General features: G+C 53.1%; 2 protein-coding genes across 2 annotated transcripts in view; one reads left to right on the forward strand and one right to left on the reverse strand.

The window, feature by feature from the left end:
* Positions 1-12,595, forward strand: IL10RA (interleukin 10 receptor subunit alpha). The gene is made up of 7 exons (XM_072822207.1): positions 1-160; positions 2,435-2,555; positions 3,133-3,317; positions 4,206-4,375; positions 4,991-5,138; positions 6,532-6,653; positions 9,922-12,595. Exons 1-7 carry the CDS (start codon positions 94-96, stop codon positions 10,825-10,827), a joined length of 1,719 nt encoding a protein of 572 aa, XP_072678308.1. The 5' UTR covers positions 1-93; the 3' UTR covers positions 10,828-12,595.
* Positions 12,587-22,190, reverse strand: part of SMIM35 (small integral membrane protein 35) — a 15,554-nt gene continuing 5,950 nt past the window's right edge. Inside the window, exon 5 of the mRNA XM_072813636.1 lies at positions 12,587-12,801. The gene's annotated coding sequence lies outside the window, so the exon portion shown is untranslated. The remainder of the gene's footprint in view (positions 12,802-22,190) is intronic.

Raw genomic sequence — 22,190 nt, forward strand, 5'->3', positions numbered from 1 at the left:
AGAGGCAGAGCCGCGGGGCGGCGGCTGGAGGCGCGCGGACCGGCTCTCGCTCCGGCTCCGGCTCCGGCCCCCGAAGGATGCGGCGCGCCCAGGATGCTGCCGCGCCTGCTCGTGTCGCTGGCGGCGCTCCTCTGCCTGTGCCCGGGCCCGGGTGCGCACGGTAAGGATCGCGCCCCCCGCGGCCCCCGCGGCCCCCGCGCCCCCCGCGCCCCCGCTCCCCCCGCTTCCCCGGGCCCCCTCGCGGCCCTCGCGCCCCCCGTGGCCCCCGCTCCCCCGCGGCCCCCGCTCCCCCGCGGCCCCCGCGCCCCCGGCCCCCCGCGGCCCCCGCGGCCCCCTCGCGGCCCTCGCGCCCCCCGTGGTCCCCGCTCCCCCGCGGCCCCCGCTCCCCCGCGGCCCCCGCGCCCCCGGCCCCCCGCGGCCCCCGCGGCCTCCCGGCGGGGCTGCGTCCGCACCCGCCTGCCACCCCCCAGCGCCCCTCCGTTCAAGTTCTGCGTTCCTGGAGGCCAGTCCGGCTGTCCCCGCGGCGGGGCGGGGCGGGGCGGGGGGGTTGTCGTCTACGCTCTCTCGGGAGCTCCGAGGTTCCGGCCAGCCCGGCTCTCAGGCTCCCCACTTGGATGTGGGAGAGCACGAAGGTGACGGGGCCGGGGTGGTGGTGGACGGAGAAGTTAAAGGACACCCACTCCCCAGTCTGTCTTCCGTACACTTTCGGGCGATTAGAAACTAGTAGTCCTGGCCTTTTTTGCTGTTGTTCTAGTTCAACTGGTACAAATGCTTTCCCCTCCGGGGAATAAGACCTTGCTTGATCCCTCACCTGGCTCCACCTTCCCTTAGCCTTCCACTTAATGCTTCCCCCTGCCGTCCTCCCCTTCCCACTCCCCCCCTACCCCGCATCCCAGGTCTTGCCCCCTACTATCACCTGTCGCTCCATCTGATCATCCCTGCTCCTTCTTTAGCTCCTAATGTACTCCCACTGCCACCTGTCTCGCTCCCCCTCCTATCCCACAGCTCAGCCTTCTAACCCAGCCAGCCACCCTGGGAAGCTGCTGCAAGGTAGAGGAGTAAAGCCTGGAGAGAGAATGAAAGGGCAGGGAGGTGGAAGCCGGAGTGTGGAGCCAGGGAGAGCACGGACTGAAACGGCAGTCTCCGCCAAAATACAAAGTCTGCCATTCACATGATCGAGAGCCAAGTCGGGGACATGCAGCCCCAATACCACAAAGACCCGCTGCATTTCTCACTTTCCATCTAACATTTTGAAATCGAAACACAGCCTTGGGGATCAAAGATATCGTAAGAAAGAAAGCAAGGGACAGCGGAGATATACTTTCTAAGCGCAAACGGCAATTCTAGAGGGAGCATTACTAGAGAGATGGTGAGAAGTCACAGAACAAAGGAAGCCCCTGCGAGTGGCTGGCAGATGGAGAGACATTAAGGGATGGAGGAGGAGAAAAGAGGAACCAACTGGCTATTGACCTTGACCTACCTCATTGCACTTGATTGGCAAGACTCTTAGAGTGGGCATATTTATTACATTCTAACGAATGAGAGGTTCAGTGAGGTTCAGTTGTTTGCCCATCACACTGGCAAGTGTTAGTTTGAGGCTCTAGAAGTTGGAGTGTCCCATGGTGAATGGCGTGGGGGGGCCGGAGATGGAGTTAGGCAGTGGTATTTAATATCTCACCGTGGAGCTAAGTGGGCTGGCTCTGTGTGGAGATGTTGTCAGTACAGTCTAGAACCAGACCTGCTTCATTCTGTCTGTCCTCACCCAGCCTAAAGTCATTCTAGACTTGGGGGATATGGACAAGCACTGGGCTTGGGGTTGCCCAGGAGACCTGTGAAGAGAAACAGGCAGCTGCCAGCAAGCAGGCTCCCTTTATACCCGCCAAGAATTCCAGGCCTTGGACTGGAACTAGGGCTGGGGCTGGGGGCAGGCCTTGGGCTGAGGCTGGAACAGGGACAGGAATTGGGGAGAGCCAGGGACTCGATCACCTGAGATGAGAGCTCATTGCAGACAGATATACCTTAGCCCTCAGCCTGTGCCTTCTCTCTGGAGATACATCAGACTCAGCTTGGCTCTTCTCGGCACCACTTCTGCTTCTGATCACAGACAGCACAGGATAGCACTAAGGGTACAACACTAGTTCTGGAATCAGACATGTGTCACCTGCCCCTTCCTAGCTCCATTGGCCTTGGGCAAGTCACTCAACCTTTTGGAGCCTCCGTTTCTTCTCTAGTAAAATTGGGGTGGTAAATGCCTACCCTGTAAAGCTGGTTGAGAGAATTAAGTGAAACAACATATGTAAAGTACTTGGCAGAGGGCCCAGAGTAAAATTCTTAATAAATGGAAGCTGCTAGGATGATTGCCACCCTTGCCATGGTCATTGTCATCCCTGGGGATGGGCTCTGCGAGCTCTGATATTGACACTCTTCTCCCCAGGGACAGAACTGCCCAGCCCTTCATCTGTGTGGTTCGAAGCAGAATTTTTCTCCCACATCCTCCACTGGACTCCCATCCCGAAACCATCCAACAGCACCTACTATGAAGTAGAGCTTCTGAGGTATGGAAAAGGGAGGATGGAGAAAGGGGGATGGTAGGTGTGGGAGGGGCAGACCCATCCCCTTCCTTGGCACAGGAGGACATATCTGTCATTATTGGAGTACCCCGGGAAGACTGTGGCATATATCCATCAGTTGACAAGTACAGACTGAGTCCCTTATGTGTTGAGCAGTGTGCAGGGAGTTCTGTGATGAGAAAGCCAAGGTATTGCCTTTACCCTCAAGGTTTTTCCATCTTACTGGAAAAACAGGAAATGTGTCCATAATATAATCGGAAAACAAGGAAGCCCTAACGGAGTGCAAATGTGATTGGAGAAAAAAAGTCAGGCTGTATTGCAGTAGGTAGCAAGTCTTCCTGGAGGAGTTGGAGATCTGTTAGATATTGCAATTTAAGAGAAATTGGTACATGGTCCCAGAACCAAAAGAGATCCTCTTGCAGTTAGATGCCCAGGACCAGAGAAGATACCTACAGGCTGTGGTGTCATGGGAGCCCTCTTCATCAGCCCCTTGCTTTCCTCTTAATGGAGGTAAGTTTGAACACAAGTTCCTCTACCGATGCCTATCCTGATATCTCCCCAGGTATGGGTTAGAACCCTGGAAGCGCATCCCCAGCTGTAACCAGACTCAGGTGCTGTTCTGTGATCTCACTATGGTGACCCTGGACCTGTACCACAATAATGGCTACCGAGCCAAAGTCCGCGCAGTAGATGGAAACCAGTCCTCCAACTGGACATTAACCAACACCCGCTTCTCCATGGATGAAGGTGCTTTCTTGCCCTGGGCCTACAAGATGGTTTTGGGGGTCCCTTCCTGCCAGGAACTCTAGTCTAGAATGTGCTCTGTTCCCGTAGCTCACCATCCAGCCGGGCTTCCTGGCCGAGGAGCTAGTTGTCCAAACAACTAGTGAGGACTTTTGAGAAGACTTAGATGAAAATAGCCAAGTTATTCAAGATTTAAAAGGGAACTGGAGTTGTTTATCCTATAGAAGAGGAGTCTTGGGGTGAGTCAGAGCAGCTGGATGAGAAGGGCCAGACCTGTGTACTTGTAGGCTTCTAGAAGAGGAAGTGAATCCATAAGCACTCAGCATAGGGCTGCAAACAGTAGGCAGAACTGGATCCAGTCCTTGGCCCCCGAGGGCTAAACTCCCAGTGATGAGGGTGTGAGGCTTTGAAGTGAGGCAATGCTGCGAAGAAAGTTTGGGGGTCTGTCTCGGCAGAGGGAAGAGAAAGGGGTAAACTCCAAACCTGATGGGATTTTTCTATTCCACAAATTGGAACTGACCATGCTTGACGTGTGATGAGCCTGCTCTGCAAAGTTCAGAGTCAGAACCAATGGTCTTTGAAGTCATTGGCTCCCAAATGCCTGTCCACCGGCCAGGGCTCAGCTGTTACAGATACATTACCTGGGGACTGGGTTTAAAATAAATGTATCCAGGCACCAGCTTTAAAAATTCAGATTCACTGCGTCTTGAGTGGACCTGGGGTATGTGTATTTGTCAGGTACTCCCCAGGAAGTCCTTATGTGTGGCTAGGTTGGAAACAGGTGGCCCAGGTTTTAGGGTGGGTAAGCTTGACTCTACAGAGGCTGGACATGGGTGGGGCACCCAGGATCTCCCCAGCCTGCAGGCCTCATAATTTTGCCTCCCTACTCAGTGAATCTGACGGTTGGCAGCGTGAAGCTGGAGGTGGAGAACGGCATCATCCTCGGGAAGATCCAGCCCCCCAGGCCCAGGATAGCCCCTACAGGAGACACTTATGAAAGCATCTTCCAGCACTTCCGCGAGTATAAGATTGAGATTCGCAAGGTGCCAGGGAACTACACGGTATGTGCTTCCCCAGGGCCACAGGACAAGTGTATTAGTAAGGAATGCAGCGGGCTCCGTGGGCCTCCCTGTCGCTTGGGCACCTTTTGTGCATCCCCTGGGGAATTTGGCTGGCTGAATGGGGGGCAAGGCATGGGGCAGGGGAGGGAATTGAGATGACCTCCACCTTCAAAGCGATGCTCCTGCCAGGTGACAGGAAGACACTGCCTACTAGTGTCAGGCACCATACAAGATATTTGATAGCTATTATTCTGGATCCCCTTGCAGGTAGATATTTTATTCCATTTTATCAATGGGGAAATGAGGCTCCAAGAGGCCGCGTTGTTGCCCACGGACATCCCCATAAGTGGGAGATCTAGAATCTGCCAGACCCATCCTCTTCCCACCATTTGATTCCAGCCCCTTCTAGAAAGGTCCTCAGCATCTATAGAAATGTTCCTTTCTTCTTTTAGTATGAAATAAGTAATGTTAATCACAGAGAGATCTTGGTCTGTATTGATAATACCGGGTTTGTTATGTTAGAGAAACATCTCCGATGGCTCCCCTGTTCTCAGCTTCCATGGTCCGTGAATCAAGGGCATTTTGTTTATTGCTCTGTTGTTTTTGTTGTTTCAGTTTACAAAAACAGTAAAACATGAAAACTTTAGCCTCTCACCCCCTGGAAAACTGGGAAATTTCTGTGTCAAGGTGAAGCCATCTGTGAGCTCTCGAATGAACAATGGGATATGGTCGAAGGAGGAGTGCGTCGTGCTCACCTATCAGTGTGAGTCTACGGTCAGGGCTGCTGCCTGGGGGGCGGGGGTCTCACACAATCTGCAAAGCATTGGTTGAGGGCTGCCAATGCCCTGGGCACTCCCCTGCACAGCCATATGAGAAAGCTCCCATTGTCTCCATTTTAGAGATGCGGGAACTGAGGCTCTGTGGGTGTAAACAGCTTTCTAGGGCATGGTGGCAGAGCCAGGTCTCTTGATCCTACCGGTGTTCCACTTGAACACAGCTGTGAGAACAAGAACCCACCCCCCACCCCAGCCCCATGCTGTCAGCTGTGGTAGTTCCTGTTTGTTACATTCCTCCTTGTCCTTTCTTAAAGCTGGACACGGAGGGTCTTCTCCTTATCCTGCCTCCCCATCAGAATCCAGCTGACCCTGTCACAGCTGCTAAGGCCAGGCTCTCCGCAGGTGCCAGGGAGAGGAGGGAAGAGAGAGGACCTGGGATGTGAAGGCTGTGGTCCTGTCCACGAGGATCTCCCAGTCTGGCTGGGGAGATAGGGGGTGCTCAGAGGAAGCTGTAAACAGCAGTTCCAGGCATGACTTGTCCAGCGCCCAACTGGTCATGCCAGTCCAGTGTGGGCAAGGTCCAGCAAAGACCACAGTAACTCCCTACATTTCTACGGTCCGTCTCAGTTCATGAAGGGCACTCTGAAGCTCATGGTCATTTAGCCTCACTCTCATTTAAGCACAGGTAAAGCCCCCCACCCCCCCACCCCCACCCCCGTGTCAGGCGGCCTTAAGAGCTTTTTCAGCATTCACTTACTGGTAGAAGAAATAGTTTTGTGTGCAGGTCTGGCATCAGATCTCAGCTTTGCCACTTACAAGGTATGTGACCTTGGCTGAGTTACTTAAACTCTCTGGGCCCCAGGATCCTAATCCGTAGAAGGATGATAATAGCATCCACCTCCTGAGGTTATAAGGAGCAGATAACATAAGGACCTGCTACATGATCAGTGCTGTGTACTTTGCAATCACTTGGGAGGCACTATTATTTTTCCCATTTTATAGCTGGGGAAACTGAGGCTCAGAGAGGCTGAGTAATTCATCCATACCCTCACAGCTAGTACTCGGTGGAGCTGGGATTTAAGCCCAGGTCTGGCTGCCCCCACAGCCTCCACTCTTACCTGCTGTATCATCCTGCCCTGCTGTTCCTCAGGCTGTGGTGCGAATTGTGTGCAGAGCTGGAAGCAGAGTCCCTGCGTCTAGTGAGGGGATCCCTGCAGGACAGGGGTTGGAAGGTCAGGCCGGGATTTCTAAGGACCACTGGGCCTTATGGCCCAAAGGAAGCCTGGCGGGTCACATGGGCCACTGACTCTGGGCTGCCAGGAGCCGCCCCTCCACGTCCCCCAGGTGCCAGGCCACAAACACATCTCTCTTGGCCTACAGATTTCACCGTGACCAACCTCAGCATCTTCTTCACCTTCGTCCTGCTGCTGTGCGGAGCCCTGGCCTACTGCCTGGCCCTCCATCTGTACGTGTGGCACCGGAGGAAGCTGCCCCCTGTCCTGGTAAGTCTCATGGGGAGGCCACCGCCCCACCCTTCCCAGCCGTACCAGGATGCCAGGACACAGGGGGCTCCCTCCCAGGCAGTCCCTTCCCTCAGCCCTGACATTATGAGGCACTTTCACCAAGGACCATGAGGACAGAGGGGGAGCTTAGATGCAAAGCCAAGTGCTGAGAACATTCCCTTCCTGGGGCCCTGATAAGACACATAATGAATAGTCTTAACCCCTCCATATGTCATTTTGTCCCTATTTACTAATAAAAGACCCTGGGTCAGCACCTCTGCATTAGTACCTCTGGGTGGGGGGCTGCTTATTATCCTCAGTTTACAAGGTGCTTATTATCCTCCATGAGGCATGGGGCGATTGTTACATGCACCAGCCCGAGAGCCAGGAAGTCAGGACAAGCCCAGCCCTTCCCACCCCTACCAGCTGGTGATGACCAGTGCTCCGTGCTCCGGAAGAGGAAGAATAGAAAGCTGGAAGCCCCAGCCTAGGGCTGCTGCCAAGCTGGCATTACTGCGGGGAGGAGGGAGGACAGGTGGTGGAGGTGGCCAGGGTCTCCGCCCCCCTCCCAGAGTATTTCCTCTTGCTGCAGGGAGCCTTGTGCTAAGCCAGCCCCCAGCATTCCCAAACTTCCGCCTGTCCCGCCAGGGCTTCAGGCCACTCCACAGGCTGCAGCCACATCCTCACAGCTGCCATCACTGCGATGGGAAGCACCGGCTCCATCAGGGAGGCAGGGGCCCCAGGAAAGGCCCCAGGATTTCTAGGAAAAATAAGGAGACAAAGACCTCCTGGATGTATTTTGAGTTAGCACTCTAGGAAGAGGGGAGGTGGGGAGAGAAGGGACTGCCTGGCCTAATTAGGGTCTTGGTCCAGGCACCAAAGGACTGTGTTCCTAGCTCCAGGGCCCTGGGTAGAGCGGTATGACGAGGAGACTGGGGACTGCCAGCCCCTACAGCCTTATGGGATTAAAAAGTTCTTCCTTATGTCTAACTGAAGTACGTAACTCCTCATCCCTTCTCTGCACTCTGGGGAGAGTCAGTTCCACAAACACGTATGTGTCAGCCCGTTTAACAAGTGCTTTGAGCCGATTCTACATGCAGGGCCTGGAGCCGGGATGGGGTGGCTGAGAGATGAGTGCGCATGGGCGCTGCCCTCAGGTATGGATAATTAGAGAGCAGAGAGGTCGGGGAGGGGTGGACCTGGTAACCGGAGCAGGGATTCCTAGTTGGGCATCAGGAAGAGCATCTAGGAAGAGATCAATGAAGTGGCAGTCAGGCTACAGTTATTAAGCATATGCCAAATGTCTTCTGGGAAGAAGCGGATCCTTGTGACCCCTAGTAGGGAGGGGCTTGATACAGCCTGGTGGGGTGGCCAGCGTGTAGAATCTGTTCATTCTAATGCAAACCAGGGAAATGGGCCCAGGTACAAAATGCCAAAGGAGAGGAGCAGCCTCTGGGGTTTTGTTCCTTTGTGCCTTTTGGATCCCCAAAGAGAGCTGTCCTTGAGAACGTTTTCCTCAAGACAAATGCAGCCCAGTCACCTTCCTCTAATGGCGGTGCCCGTTACTAAGTTTACGAGTAACTTAGAGCACACGGAGCACTTTCACATTCATTTGCCTACTCCCTCTCATGAGTTGTTTTGATCTGATCTTCGGACAAATGGGGATATCAAGTCAGGACAGTGGAGTACAAATCCCAGGTTTGTTCTTTGCTGCTGTGACTTGGTGCAAGCCATTTTACTTCTCCGAGGTTCAGTTTTCTCCTTAGAGATTGGAAAGTAAAATTCAATGCGCCAAATATTTACCAAGTGCTTTCTGTGTACCAGGCACTGTTCTAAGCACTTGCCGTGCGTTAACTATAACATGAGAAGCAGATACTGTCATTATTTCTATTTTATCGGTGAGGAACTAAAGCACCGAGAGGGCAAATAATTCAGCTAAGGGGTCAGCTAAGGGAACATAGCTGATAAAAGGCAGAGGTGGGATTTGAACCATTGGAGTCTGGTTCTTAGAAGCAGATATCCTTAATCACCAACCTGTGTGATGTTAGTAGGAACTCAACCCATAAGAATTGCATTAGAGTCAAAACTTACAAAGGAAATGAAGGCAGAAGTGCAACAGTGAGTCAGTAAGTCAGTCAACAAACCTTATGAGTGTCTCACTTGTGCCAGCTCAGTTTAAGCTCCAGGAACTGAGTGGCAAACAAAACTAGACAGCTCCTGTCCTCAAGGAGCTTATATTCTGCTGGGTGTGGGGCTATATAGCAGGTCGTGGTGGGAGGCAGAAAATAAATTTAAAGAGAATTTCAGGAACCAAGTGCTAGGAGGAAGTAAACAGGGTAATGCAGTGAGTGTCAGAGCAGTGCTTTAACCAGGATGATCGGGAAGTCCTCTCTGGGGAGTAACATCTGAGCTGAGGCCTGAATGATAAGGACGACACAGCCATATAAAGCACTGAGCCAAGAGTGTTTCCACCACAGGGCATAGCATGTGCAAAGGCCCTGAGAGCACTGAGCTGATGCATTCCAGAGCACAAAGAACCCCAGGGTGGCTGAGACAGAACAGCAAGGAGGAGAGGGATTAGGTGACCGTCCCTGGGACTCCCGGCAGTTCATGGGGAGCAGGTCCTCCCTGCTAGGGGAGCAGACCCCTGCTAGGTCTGTGCTTGTACCCCTGCCCCACATGGCAGCTGCTCAGGGAGTAGAGAACTTAATTTGGTGTCTCCCATGCAGCATTTTCAAAAAATGAAATGGACAAGCCAGGATAATGGCTGGGCTGGGATAGGACAGGGTGGAATAGACTAGAACAGGAGTAGAACAGAATAGAGTCGTGGTATAGATCACGGTACACGAGTAGTAATGATTAGTATTTTGTAAAACTGCCTTCGGTTTACTGGCTATTTATATAGATTGCCATGTAACACAGTTCTTATTCTGGATCACAGTCCAAAAAAGTTTGAAACACACTTGTAGCTCTATCTAGGTAAGTCTGGCTGACTCTCAGGTGTGGAAAGCCCTGCTGATGGAGCTGAGAACATTCTCCATTCCCCGCAGGCTCCCGTTCTGTCTGCCATTCCATCTGGCTGTGAGCATGCAGGCCTGAGCCAAACTGAGAATTGCTTTAAGAGGAAAGGTTGATTCTGAAATGAAACAAAAAGCCCCTCAGTTAGAGCAGAGCTTCCTTGAGCTCGCCTCCTGCCCCCCCAGGGCCTCACCTCTACCATCAGAGGGGGTTCCTGCATGTATCCCTCACTCTGCCCTCTCCTCTCCAGATCTTCAAGAAGCCCCAGCCCTTCAGCTTCATCAGCCAGCTTCCCTACCCTGAGCCCCAGGACACTATCCACCCCCTGGACGAAGAGGCCTTCCCCAAAGTGTCCTCAGAGCTGAAGAACTTGGAGCTGCATGGCAGCACGGACAGTGGCTTCGGCAGTGCCAAGCCATCACTGCAGAATGAAGAGCCCCAGTTCCTCCTCCCTGCCTCCCACCCCCAGGCTGAGGGGACCATGGGAAAGGGGCCATCCCTGGAACCAGGGAGCAGCTGCAGTGGTGGCAGCAGCAACAGCACGGACAGCGGGATCTGCTTGCAGGACCCCAGCCTGAGTCCCAGCACTGGACCAAGCTGGGAGCAGGGTGGGGAACAGCCAGGGGACCAAGATGACAGTGGTATTGGCCTAGTCCCAAACTCCGAGGGGCAGCCTGGGCATGAGCGGAGTGGCTCTGCCTTGGACCACATTGATCCCCCCGGGCCTGAGGCACCTGGGGAAGAAGACCTCACCTTCCGGGGCTACCTGAAGCAGACCAGATGCACAGAGGAGAAAGCAGCCAAGGCAGACTGCCTGGAGGAAGAGTCCTTCTCTCCAGATAGCCTTAGCCCCAAGTTCAGGACCTGCCTGGAGGCAGGCTGGCCTCCACCAGCCCTGGCCAAGGGCTATTTGAAACAGGACCCAGGAATGACTGTCACTCCCTCAGGGACCTCAACTGGACAGTGGAACCAGCCAACGAAGGAATGGTCACTCCTGGGCTTGACCAGCTGTGGTGACCTCAGAGCATCTGACTGGAGCTTGGCACATGATCTTGCCCCTCTGGACTGGGTGGCAGGCCCCATGGGTCTCCTGGGCAAATTTGACTCAAACCTGGCCACCCTGCCACTGATCTCCAGCCTCCACTCAAGCGAGTGACTCAAGCTGAGGGGCTGATTTGATTTCAGCCACGAGGGGCCCCAGGGGTCAGAAGTGATGCATGAGGCCAGTGTGGGCACTCTTCTGCAAGCCCAGTGGAGCCAGCCCACGCCAGGCCCAGCAGGGCCAGCCAAGGTACCCAGGGCAGAAAGAGACAATCTTTCTAAACTGTCACAGGGTGTATGAGTGGCATTGGCTGGTTGTGCCAAGAGAGCTCCAAGGTCTCTGGCAGAGCCAGGAAGGGCAGGGTGGGGCTCTTCCTGTACTCTGATGGATTGTCTGCTCAGGGGAATCACAAGGTTTTCTGGAATTGTGCTGAGTCCCCAGCTGAAGTCAGTTCAGACCCAGGCCTCCCCCTTCGACCAGGCAAGTGCCAGGGCCTCCAGCAGGATAGAGGGCTGGGAGGGTTGGGGCTTGAGGGTTTCCCTGCAGGGGTCACTCCTAGGAGGACAAAGGAGAAAACAGAGACCACATTTGATCTCTGGGATGGTGCGAACTGGTCAGCCTGGGATGGTCACCTGGAGAAGCTTCCCAGCTGGCAGTCCTCCCAGGCAGGGAGCTTGTCATGGAAGATCTTAAGATGCATCTCCCCTGGTCGGCCAGTCTGCCAACCACTGTTACAGAGCCAGAGGGGGATGTAGCCCCTGTGGCTGAGCCACTCACTACCTCCACCCTGTTGCCCCCACCATCTTGCTGACAGCACCAGAGAAACCATGGTTCTCTGTATTGGTCAAAAGTCTACCCTTCAGGTGGTCTCTGAGCTTGAGCACCAGCTCACCCGCCCCAGTGTAGGTTTTGGGACCTATACTTGTGTTTACTGCTAAAAATCCCGCTGAAGACCACCAGGACATGGCACTGGGCTCAGATCCCTGCTATCTAGGAGTCAGCTATGTGAGCATGGGCCAGCCACTTTTCAGGGGGCTTGTTATCCTCTGATAACACAGGTGGAATAATGACTTAATCTCCAGTGGCCTCCATGCCGGATGTTAACCCAGCTGGCATCAGGGGTGACGTCTGCAGCCCGGTTTGACCCTGGCTGGGGCGGGGAGTGGACTGCGGAGCTCCTATCTGCACAAAGCCAGCTTCGTTCTCATGCTGAGGATGAGCAGATTTAACAGAACTCCATGGTGTCAAGCTAAGACAACTCCCAGACCCTGGGCCCAGAAAGGGGACAGGTGTGGGTCCTGCCTCCCCACTCAGTTTGGATTCTATCTTCAAAGCCAGTTTACAGTCCATGGCAAGGAAGCTGGGAATGACAGGCCTGGGGTCTGCCCCCCCACACACCTGAGGGTCACCTCTCGGCCCTGCATTTTTCTGGGCATTCTGAGAAGAGACACTCTAGCTCAGGGAAACCACCCCCTACTCTCCCACCACACTTTCCCAAGAGGCTCCTACGTGCTAGTCTGATAATTGAACTCCCTCTGGAAACTTAGGCTCATGGGAAGATTTCTCAAGGTTCCCCAGGAAGGTTTATTTATTTATTTTGTTCACTTATTTATTGAAGCAGCAGCGTGGTACAGTGCAAGAATTATGGGTATTTCAAGAACCTGGAGGTTCTAGTTCTGACCCCTCTGTTTCTGGCGTTTCCTCATCTGTAAACTGAAGCGGCTCGGCTTCTTGATCTGTAGAAAAGCATACCTGACGTGCAGTTCCCAGGGATGGGAGGCCCTGCCGAGGCAGTGGATCCCCGTGTGCCTTGAACACAAAGCTCTTTGTAAGTCAGTGACGTATGTCTTTTTATCTTCAATAAATTGTCAGGACTTCAGGAGTCATGTGAAACCAGATTTCTGACAATGCGGTGGCTCGTGGAGGACTCAAGTTGTTGATCGTTGAGGTTGATAATGAGCTGTGTGATGTCACTTTAGCAGTAACGAAGGCCGGGGCTGGCATCGCCGACAGGCTCGCGAACGGGTGCTCGCGCTAACGTGGAGTATGTGTTGGGGCTGGACTGCAGCGAGAGGCGCTCTCCGGAGGCTGGGAAGGAGAGGTGTGACACAGGGTTTTGAGTGCAGAGTCTGACCAGCTGGAAAAGAAACCAGACCTCCCTGAGCCCCGCCACCTGCTCCCCTTGACGTGGAGCTGCGTCCCAGGGGCGCTTCTCATAAGTGCGGAAGCCATCTGCATGCGATTCTGAGAGCAGCCTGCTCTTTCCACGAAAAGCCACACTGTGGGTTTGAGTCTCTCCCCGAAGCTCAGCCCTGCAGATGGAGACTCAGGGCCCCTGGGGCCAGAGTCTCCAGCGCTTGGCCCTTTGTCCCATACTGGATCCTCGAGGAGGTGAGTGGGGACACCTGATCCCCTTTCCTCTCTGTCATCTCCAACGATGCTTTCCCCATTTCACTCTGAAGAAATAACCAGTTCTAGGGAACCGCTGATCCTATCATCTTCAGAGAACTTGACTAATACCCCACCATTTGGAACTGCTTAGACTTTTGCCCTGGAGGCGTCCCCGCCCTGGTGGCATGAGATGTGGGGTCGGTCACTTTCTCCAGGAAGTGGGTGTTGGAGATGGCCTCTGCCCCCAGGAAGAGGCCCTTGAGGGGGAGAAAGGTAAGAGGAGGCATCCACAACCCGCCAGTTGGGCTGGAAGAGACAAAAGCAGAGCAGCTGGAAGAAGGCGGTCCGAGGGCGTGGGCCCCGCTGCAGGCCTGGCTGGCGTCCCTTGGGAAGCACCAACGGGCGTTTGCACTGGTCTCTTCATTTCTGAGCACAGCAGGGCTTGTGGGGGAAACTGAGTCCTTCATACACCTGCTGCTCAGACACTCCCGGGCTTCTCGGAAATTGGATTCAGGTACCCCACTGAAGGCCCCATTGGTTCTTAAAAGGAGTAATCTCCCTCGAGGGCTTTTCCAGGCTGAGGAATGTGTGATTCTGGGTTTCTATGAGCTAATGGAACTTCCTCTTGGTTAAGGAGAGGGGAAGTGGACCAACATTGACCCAAGAGGAAATTTCTGTTGAACTGTGTTTTCCCAGCTTTCTGAATAGCTGTATCAAAGTCTTCCTTGTCATCCCTGAGAAAGATCTCGACCCGCCTCCGCCCTCCCACCTGCGAGGCACACGCAATCCCAGAGGACACACGGTGGCAGAGGGCGGTCACGGCCCCAGAGCGCACAGTGCCCTGCTGGGGGGAAGCTCTCCGGGCCCTGCGTGGGGACGGCGGTGGGGGGGGCCTCCAGGCCACACTCCCACAGGACAGCGCACTGGTGACCATGAGAGGCAGGTTCAGAAGCGAGGGCTTGACTTTCTGGAGCCCAGCTTAGAGGACACCAGGTAGTGGGAGGCGTGACTCATCCATTTCCTGTAGTGCTCGTGGGTTTCAAGGTTACTTTTGAAGCACATCCACAATTTGAAATTAAATGCATTTTTATTAATGATTCACAGCACCTTTCCTATCAGCTGGATCTTCAGTTCACCTACCTCCCGTAAACATTCGAGAGGCGGGGCTGGGGGGCAGGGGTGGGCCCAATAAACACTCCGAAAAGGAAGGCTTGGGTGGGGTGAAATTAGTGTTAAAAAGATAACCCTGACCAAGCGTAAGGCATGAGTCAGAAGGGACAGGGCAGGATATAGGGAGACCCATTTCATTTCTTCAAGAGACATTTTTAAGCGCCTGCTGTGTGCCGGACGCAGTGCTCAGCCCGGGGTCCAGAGCAAATAAAAGAGGTGCCGCTTCCTGGAGGGAGCCATCTGGCTATGAAGATAAGCATCAAGCTAACAGACTAGCAGATCTATCTCTACAATCAGTGATACGTGCCGTGAAAGGAACTAAGACGGGAAAGCAAGGCACGGAGACGAGAGGCAGAGCTGAAGCGGAGGCTTAGTTTGCTCGGGCTGCAAACATACTACCATAGACAAGAAACATCCCTCACAGTTCTGGAGACTGGAAGTCCAATATCAAGGTGCTGGCCAGTTTGGTTCTTGGTGAGGGCTCTCTTCCTGGCTTGGAGAAGGTCCCCTTCTCCTTTGTCCTCATGGGAGGAAAAGGGGAGGGAGCGGAGAGGGAGAAAAGAGGAGAAAGAATAGAGAGCAAGCTCTGGCTAGGCTGGTACCCTGGTCTCTTTGCCTTTTTTTTTGTTTGTTTGTTTTTTAAGATTTTTTTTTTATTTGAGGGACGCCTGGATGGCTCAGCAGTTAAACTCTGCTTTCGGCTCAGGGCGTGATCCTGGAGTTCAGGGATTGAGTCCCACATCGGGCTCCCTAAGGGGAGCCTGCTTCTTCCTCTGCCTGTGTCTGTCTGTCTGTCTCTCTCTCTCTCTCATGAATAAATAAAATCTTTTTATTTTATTTATTTGAGAGAGTGAGCAAGCAAGCATCACACATCCTTGAGCAGGGGGAAGGGGCAGATGGAGAGGGAGAGAGAATCCCAAGCAGACTCCTCACCAAGCAAGGAGCTGCAATGCAAGGCTCAATTCCAGGACCCCAAGATCATGACCTGAGCTGAAACCAAGAGCTGGCCGCCCAACCAACTGAGCCACTCAGGCACCCCTGTCTTCCTCTTCCTATAGGGACCCCACCCTCATGACCTCATCTAATGCATAATAGCCTCCCAAAGGCCCTACCCCATGATAAATGATCACATTAGGAGTTTGGGCTTCGACATATGAATTTGGAAGGGACACAAACATTCAGTCCACAACAGGCTTAAATGGAAATCCGATCCAATGACAATACTGAGCAGGACAGCGGGAATGGAGAGCAGGTGACATTCAAAAGGCATTCTGCAGAGAGCGCTGGCAAGACTCAATAGCAGGCTGAGTGATGAGGAAAGTGAAATATGTACAAGGAAGGGAGACATGGCACCAGGGAGAGGGGAGGTGGCGAGTCCTGGCTCCCTGTGATAAGTCACCCCAGGAAAAAACCCTCTGGCAATTGGTGACACAGGCCTGGCAAGAGGGGAGGGCTCAGAGCTGGGGGTTCAGATGTGCTCATGCTGACCCACCAGATGGGGGCACACACCTGGGCATGGAGATGAGGACACTGATCTAGAGAAGGCCACATCCCCCACAACCCACCTGCAGGAAGAATACTCACCTGTTGACCTCCTGCCTCAAGGATAAGCAGGCTACCACCTCTGTGCTTGATTTCACACACACACACACACACACACACAATCTTCCCTGTCTTCCCCTTCTAATGATGCCATCATTCACCTAGTTGTACAGGACAAAACCAGGAGTCATCCCTTCACATTCCACATCTAATCCATCAGGAAGGTCCAATCAATTCTACCTTCCAAATATGTGGTGAATGCAATCACTGGTCCCCACTCCCATACTATCATCCAGGTCAAATCCATTACTAGGTCTCACCTGGACCACTATTCAACCCCTTATTGTCCCTCTGCCTCCACGCCTGCTGCCTTAGTCTACTAAAGTGTGAATCATACAGCATTGCTTAGTCTAGTACAGCAGCCAACGTGATCTTTATAAAATATAATTCAGGTCATGTGAATCCCTGGCTGAAAGCCCTCTCCTTTGCTTCTGGTCCAAATGAGAGACTAAACTCCAATGAGTGAGTATCTGCCGATTCCCCCCACAACACCTCCTGCACTCTCGCCCTTGCCCACCCCACTTCAAGCTCATTTCCACCTCAGATCATTTGTTCCAGTATCTTCTTAAATGCAGCCTCCTTGGGGAGGTCTTTGCTGACCACCCTATCCAAATATCCTCCCTGTCTCCATGACATCCCTCCCTAGCCCCAGCTTTTTTCCTTCAGCACACTTATTTTTTAAGTGATATGACCTATTTGTTTATTAGCTTATAGTCTCTCTTTCCCAGTAAAGTAGATCTATGAAGGCAGAGACTTACTCTCTTTTGCTCACTCCTGCAGGCCCACAGCCAAGAGCACATAGGTTTGTATGTGCTGAATGAATGAGAAAGTAAATAAATAAAGATAAACTTATAATGCAAGGCGTAGCCTAGATCTTCCCTGCCAAGAAGAACCTGATTCAAGGAGTTGTGGGTAGGTGGTTTATTTGGAAGATGATCACTGGGAGCAAGGGTGAGATACCAGGAGAAGAAAAAGCCCAAATAAGGATGCATTATCAAGCCGGTAATGCTGGGAGCAACTGGGTCTTGATCCCACTGGAATGTTCCCTGGAACATGTAGAGATCTCTTCCAATTGTCCCCTGAACATTGACAGGAGAGGCCCTGATCCATCCGCTTCTGGACTGGCTGAGGCTTCCCCCAGATGTGTTACTCTCTCAAACTGCTGGTGCACGCGGCTGCATGGGCTCCCCCGGAAGAGGAGGAGCCAGGGCAGACAGCAAGTGATGTACAGTGGGCACTGGAGTCCAGATTTGTGAGCACAAAGCTGGAGCCCCTTCAGAAATGTCTGGAATGAGGGGTGGAGCCGAGGATGTAAGGCGGAACATTGAAGCACCTGCTATTCGTGCTGTGAGGGAGATGTCCACAGGGGTCGTGGAGTGTGTGACCCACCTAGGGTGTTCAGTGCACATATTTTGGACTGAACTCACAAGAGTGAAGTGACACTTATTAAATTATGCTAAGATTGGGAGACTCTCCCAAAACTTGAGAGATTATAAAATCTGAGCCCACAATTCAAACTCAGGGCAAAGAGATGACACATGTAGTCCAGCAGGCACTGCGTGGCACAATGTATTTTGGAAGGAAATAGGACCCTCATGTGACAGGAGTGTCCAGGAGTCACTCAGGCTAATGGGCAAGTCCATAGACAGGCTTCCACGGCCAGGCTGCTTGTCCGGAGACGCCCCATGGGCAAAGACGCAGCCCCACGGAGTGGAAAGAGGGCTGGGCTGGCCTGGAACTCAAGAGAAGTGGGTTCTAGGCTCATCCAGCTCTCAATCATGTCATGTCAGCTCTGGGCCTCAGTCTTCCCGGCCAAATGCAGAGTGCTCTTCAATCCGACTTCTCTCTGCACTGCCCAGGCCATCCCGCTGCCACTGAAAATACCATGGAACGTACACTTATTCCACTGTGAGCTCTAGAGAACAGAAACTTCCCTGACCCATTTCTGTATCCTTCACGCCCAACCGCTGCCTAACCTAGAGGTGCTCAGTGAGCTTGATGAATAACGCAGGCACAGCAAATGGATTCTCTCACAAGGAAAAGCATATGGAAGGAGTGGAAGAAGTAGGATAGCCAAACATGACATGGCAATGCAGGCAATGGTAGCTTGAGGCTGGCTGGGTCCTTGGGAGACATTAGACTGAGCCCAAAAGAAAGCAGGCTGTACATAAATTGACTTGAATTTTATTTTCAGGCCTGTTGTCGTCTCAGCTTAGTCATATTATACCATAATTATTCCTTTCCCTGCAATTTTTGCCCTACAGCTCTTAGGTATTGTAGGGACTCGGGGCTACAGACCAAACAGGAAGCCTAGAGCAAGGGGATGTGGTCAGGAGGCCAGGCAAAGGACCGTGAAAATATTCAGCACGCAGTCATTCACTCCTTTAGCAAACATTCATTGAGCATCGGCCTAGGCAGGCCCTCTGGGAATACAGATCCTTCTCCTCCTTGGGTTAGCTCTGCAGCACGTCCACACACATGCACACGCACACACATGCACACAGGTGTCTCTGCTACCTCCTCCCCTGCCCCCTCCCCCAGCCCTGTGGAACTGAAGTCACCCACGTTCTGCAACAGCCTCACAGCTGGAAGGGACCTCAGTGTCCTCGAGTCAGATGGCAGCCTTACACAAACAAGGCACTGGGGCGACACCGGAAACATGAGGCTTCTTCCATTTTCCACCCATCTCCTTCCCAATGGCTCCCTGCTTTTATATATGAAAAACCTTAACTTAAGGCTTTGGGGAGGGCAAGACAACCCCCACACCCCTACAGGTAAAAATCCAGGAGACAGGGACCCCAGCAAAGCCTTGGCCTCCAGCGCCGCCCCACCTGTTGTTTTGTTGGCCTGTTGCTACTCTGGGCACACAGAACATTTTCACTTCTGGTCCCCAAATGTGAGAATTCACCAGGCCACTGGCTTCCTGTTTTGTACCAGATCTGCTTGAATCTCACTGCTTCTAGACAGTTTTTGATCACTAAGCAGTTTTTTAAATTTTGTGATGATACACCTATGTGCTCCCACTCGGAGGTTCTCAGAGCCCTGGGGCACAGAGAGGGCACAGGAGACGCTGGCCCCTGCATGGCCACCCCAAGGGAGCACAGCCCCCTCCTCGCCTGCCCAGTCTCTTCCCGGGTTTGATCATTCCTTAAGGTAGCCCTTACACAGAAAACGTCACTGTCTGGGTCTGCTGTGTCTAGATCTGTATCTGGTGATGACCACAGGGTCGCACATGACTGAGCATGAGCAGAGAAAATCAAAAACCTTGGTTTTCAGAGCACTCAAGATTGGACCAACAATAAAGCAAAGCCCAAGGTTCCCTGACAAGACTGAGGAACTGTCAACATACATGCCTGAGACATTCCTGGCTACGGCCAGAGCCATAGAAGCTACTGGAGAGAATTCAGGGAGGGTAGAAGCTGAATTTTGCCTGCAGAAAGCACCCATCCGGAGAGGGAGCACAGTCGATCTCAAGAGAGACTGGATACCCCCACAGGGTCTAGCAGTTCCAGGCATATTCTAGAAGCTGCTTGAATGAATGAATGAATGAATACAAGGGGAAAGTCAGGAATTCAGTTATGGGAGCCAGAGAGTATTTGTAATTAAAAGTGAGAAGATGGGACACCTGGGTGGCTCAGTCAGTTAAGCCTCTGCCTCTGGTTCAGGTCATGATCCCAGGATCCTAGGATCGAGCCCCACACCTGGCTCCCTGCTCAGTGGGGAGTCTGCTTCTCCCTCTCCCTCTGCTGCTCCCCCTGCTTGTACGTTCTCTCTCTCTCTCTCTCTCTCTCTCTCAAATAAATAAATAAAATCTTTAAAAAAAAAGTGAGAAGACAACAAGATCTACCAATCTTAAGGAAGTCTCCTTGGGGAAGTGAAAATTGAATTGGCGTAAATAAGGGGCAAAATTTGATGATCCGGAAGTGAAGGGGTGTAAAAAAAAAAATTAAGGGAAGACTGAGAAATGGGTCAGTAGAAGCTCAGGGCTGAGGACAGGGGCTACTCTCACCGCCCCAGGGGAACCAGAAGAGAGATCAGAGGCCAGCGGGAGGGGCCTGTGCCTTGGGGCCCACGGAGCCCAGGCAAGCTAGGAGCTTGGGCAGAGCCTTTAAGCGGCTGACCAACCATTATTAAAAAAAACACATTCTGGCCTGACCTTCAGCAAATCATTTCTCCGGGCCCTGATCCCCCTGTTCCCTCACCCTTGAGGATGAAGGGAGACTGCATACGGAGCCCCTGCCCTGAGCTCAAATACGTGCTTAGCAAACGTCAGTTCACTGGTAAAGAAGGATTTGGTTGGGAATGACCCAGTCTTAGGTGCTGCTCAGATTTATCCAAAGTCAAAGAAAGGCTGAGGAGTATTTCGGATCCTAAACTATTAGGACCTAAAGGAACCGCAGCGGTCACCTGTCACCTCCTAGGTCAGAAAGCACTATACTTTGTACTTGTATCTTTTGTTTAGTGAACACCTACTATGTGCTGGGCCCTATGCTAGACACCAAGAAAAGAGAGATTTTTAAAAAGAGGAGCCTGGATGGTTCAGGCGGTTAAGCATCTGTCTTTGGCTCAGGTCATGATCCCAGGGTCCTGGGATGGAGCCCTGCATTGGGCTCCCTGCTCAGTGGGGTGTCTGCTTCTTGCTCTCCCTCTGCCCCTCCCCTTCAATTGTGCACATGTGCGCATGCACTCTCTCTCTCTCTCCCAGGTAAAGAAATAAGACCCTTAAAAAAAAAAAACCCACATGAACAGATAAAATCCCTTTCTCCTTCAGGTAAAAGAGAGGAGCCTTGGAGAAGTGGTCTGATCCCTTAATGTCCAGATGCTAAAATACATGTCCATGGTGGTGAGTGACTGGCCCGTGGCCACACAGCATGGCAGGGTGGGTCAAGACCAGACCACCTTCTCCAGTGTTCAATCCTCATCCCGCTAAGCCTGGGGTCAGGCTGCATCTGCGAGGCCTCCACCTCTACGCAGACTCTGGTGCAGCTCGTGGCTGTGCAGCCTTAGGCAAAGCATGCTACCTGCCTGAGCGTCAGTCTTGCCATATGCAATACGCAACCAGGAATGATGCCCCACGTCACACGGTTGCCACAAGGCTAAAGCCACAGTAACATGCACAAAAATAATTTGTTCTCTGGAGACTGTGTGTTGTGCAAGCAGTTCCTGCTCCTTCTCGGGTCACCAGGGTTTCTTTCTCTAGGACAAGGCAGCTTTCTGTAACCACATTGGGTGTTTCTTCTCCACTCAGCAGGCATTTATTGGGTACCTCCTACATGCTCCACTTTTAGTGGCTACTGAAGATCTCTGGGACGTAACCCTGACAGCCAAGGGCTCACCATGGTGAGGGAACAGGACAAATGGAGGAAACGTGGCCATTTGCCACCAGGATCAAGTGGGTGGCAGCCAGTCTGCAGTCCTGAGGGAAGCCACAGGGAAGATGACACTTGAGTCAACCATGGAGACTAGTTGTGCCGAGGAGGGGTTGGCAGGGAGGGCGAAGGCATCCCCAGAAGGCTTCCTGGCAAAGACACCAAAGAGGAACAGGGTGGCAGAGGGACTGGGGGGTGGCAGCATAGAAGTGCTGGCTCTCCTGCCTGCCTCCTGGCTCTTGGGGCCAGTGGAAAGAACAGTTAGGAGGAGAGGAAGGTTCTAGGGGAGGCGCCCCCCAGACCCACTGGACCTGGATCCAGACTTCTAGGTACTGGTTCCCTAATCATTTCTGAACAAGCTGGAAGCTGCCATTTTAGGGCTCTCAACCAAAACATGTTGCATCCTCGGGTGAGGCCTGGGGTGAAGGGCAGTGCTGCGTTACGTTAGCCAGCGGGACTGCGGAAGTCAGGAAAACAAGAAGGAGGCAGAGGGGACCGGGAACACGTCAGAGGACCCCAAAAGAGGAAGTAGCCCAGTCTCGGTTCCGCTCCCGAGGATGGGAAATACCCTCCGTTCTCCCAGCCCTCGGCAGCTGTCCCCATGCCCTTACCTGAAGCCACCAAACCTGGGGCAGGACCACATGGGCCCTGGGCCTCGTCCTTCCACGGTTCCCCAAAGTCACTGAGTCCTGAGTGTATTCAGGGACCTGGGGCAGCCCCCGATGGGGCATCATGACGCCTGTGGGTTAAGGAATGGGGCCCAGCGAAATCCGAAATCTGAGGAAGGATGTCAATCCCCCTCCTCCCTGCTCTCCCAATAAAGACTTCAGGAAAAGGAGGGACCAGAAGCCAGGAGGGGCTCAGCCCCACCGCCATCAACTCATGGATAGAAATTCTGGAGCCCAGATGAAGACCTCCAAATTCAGAAATCCGGTTTATTAAGTC

The sequence above is a fragment of the Canis lupus genome, chromosome 3, assembly GCF_048164855.1.
Source record: "Canis lupus baileyi chromosome 3, mCanLup2.hap1, whole genome shotgun sequence".
NCBI classification, from domain to species: domain Eukaryota; kingdom Metazoa; phylum Chordata; class Mammalia; order Carnivora; family Canidae; genus Canis; species Canis lupus.

Excerpts from the sequence above, each read along its gene's own strand:
- IL10RA (XM_072822207.1), top strand. The coding sequence starts at position 94 with ATGCTGCCGCGCCTGCTCGTGTCGCTGGCGGCGCTCCTCTGCCTGTGC. Across the intron at positions 161-2,434 it reads CCCGGGCCCGGGTGCGCACG|GGACAGAACTGCCCAGCCCT; the intron begins GTAAGGATCGCG and ends TCTTCTCCCCAG. Across the intron at positions 6,654-9,921 it reads GGAAGCTGCCCCCTGTCCTG|ATCTTCAAGAAGCCCCAGCC; the intron begins GTAAGTCTCATG and ends TCTCCTCTCCAG.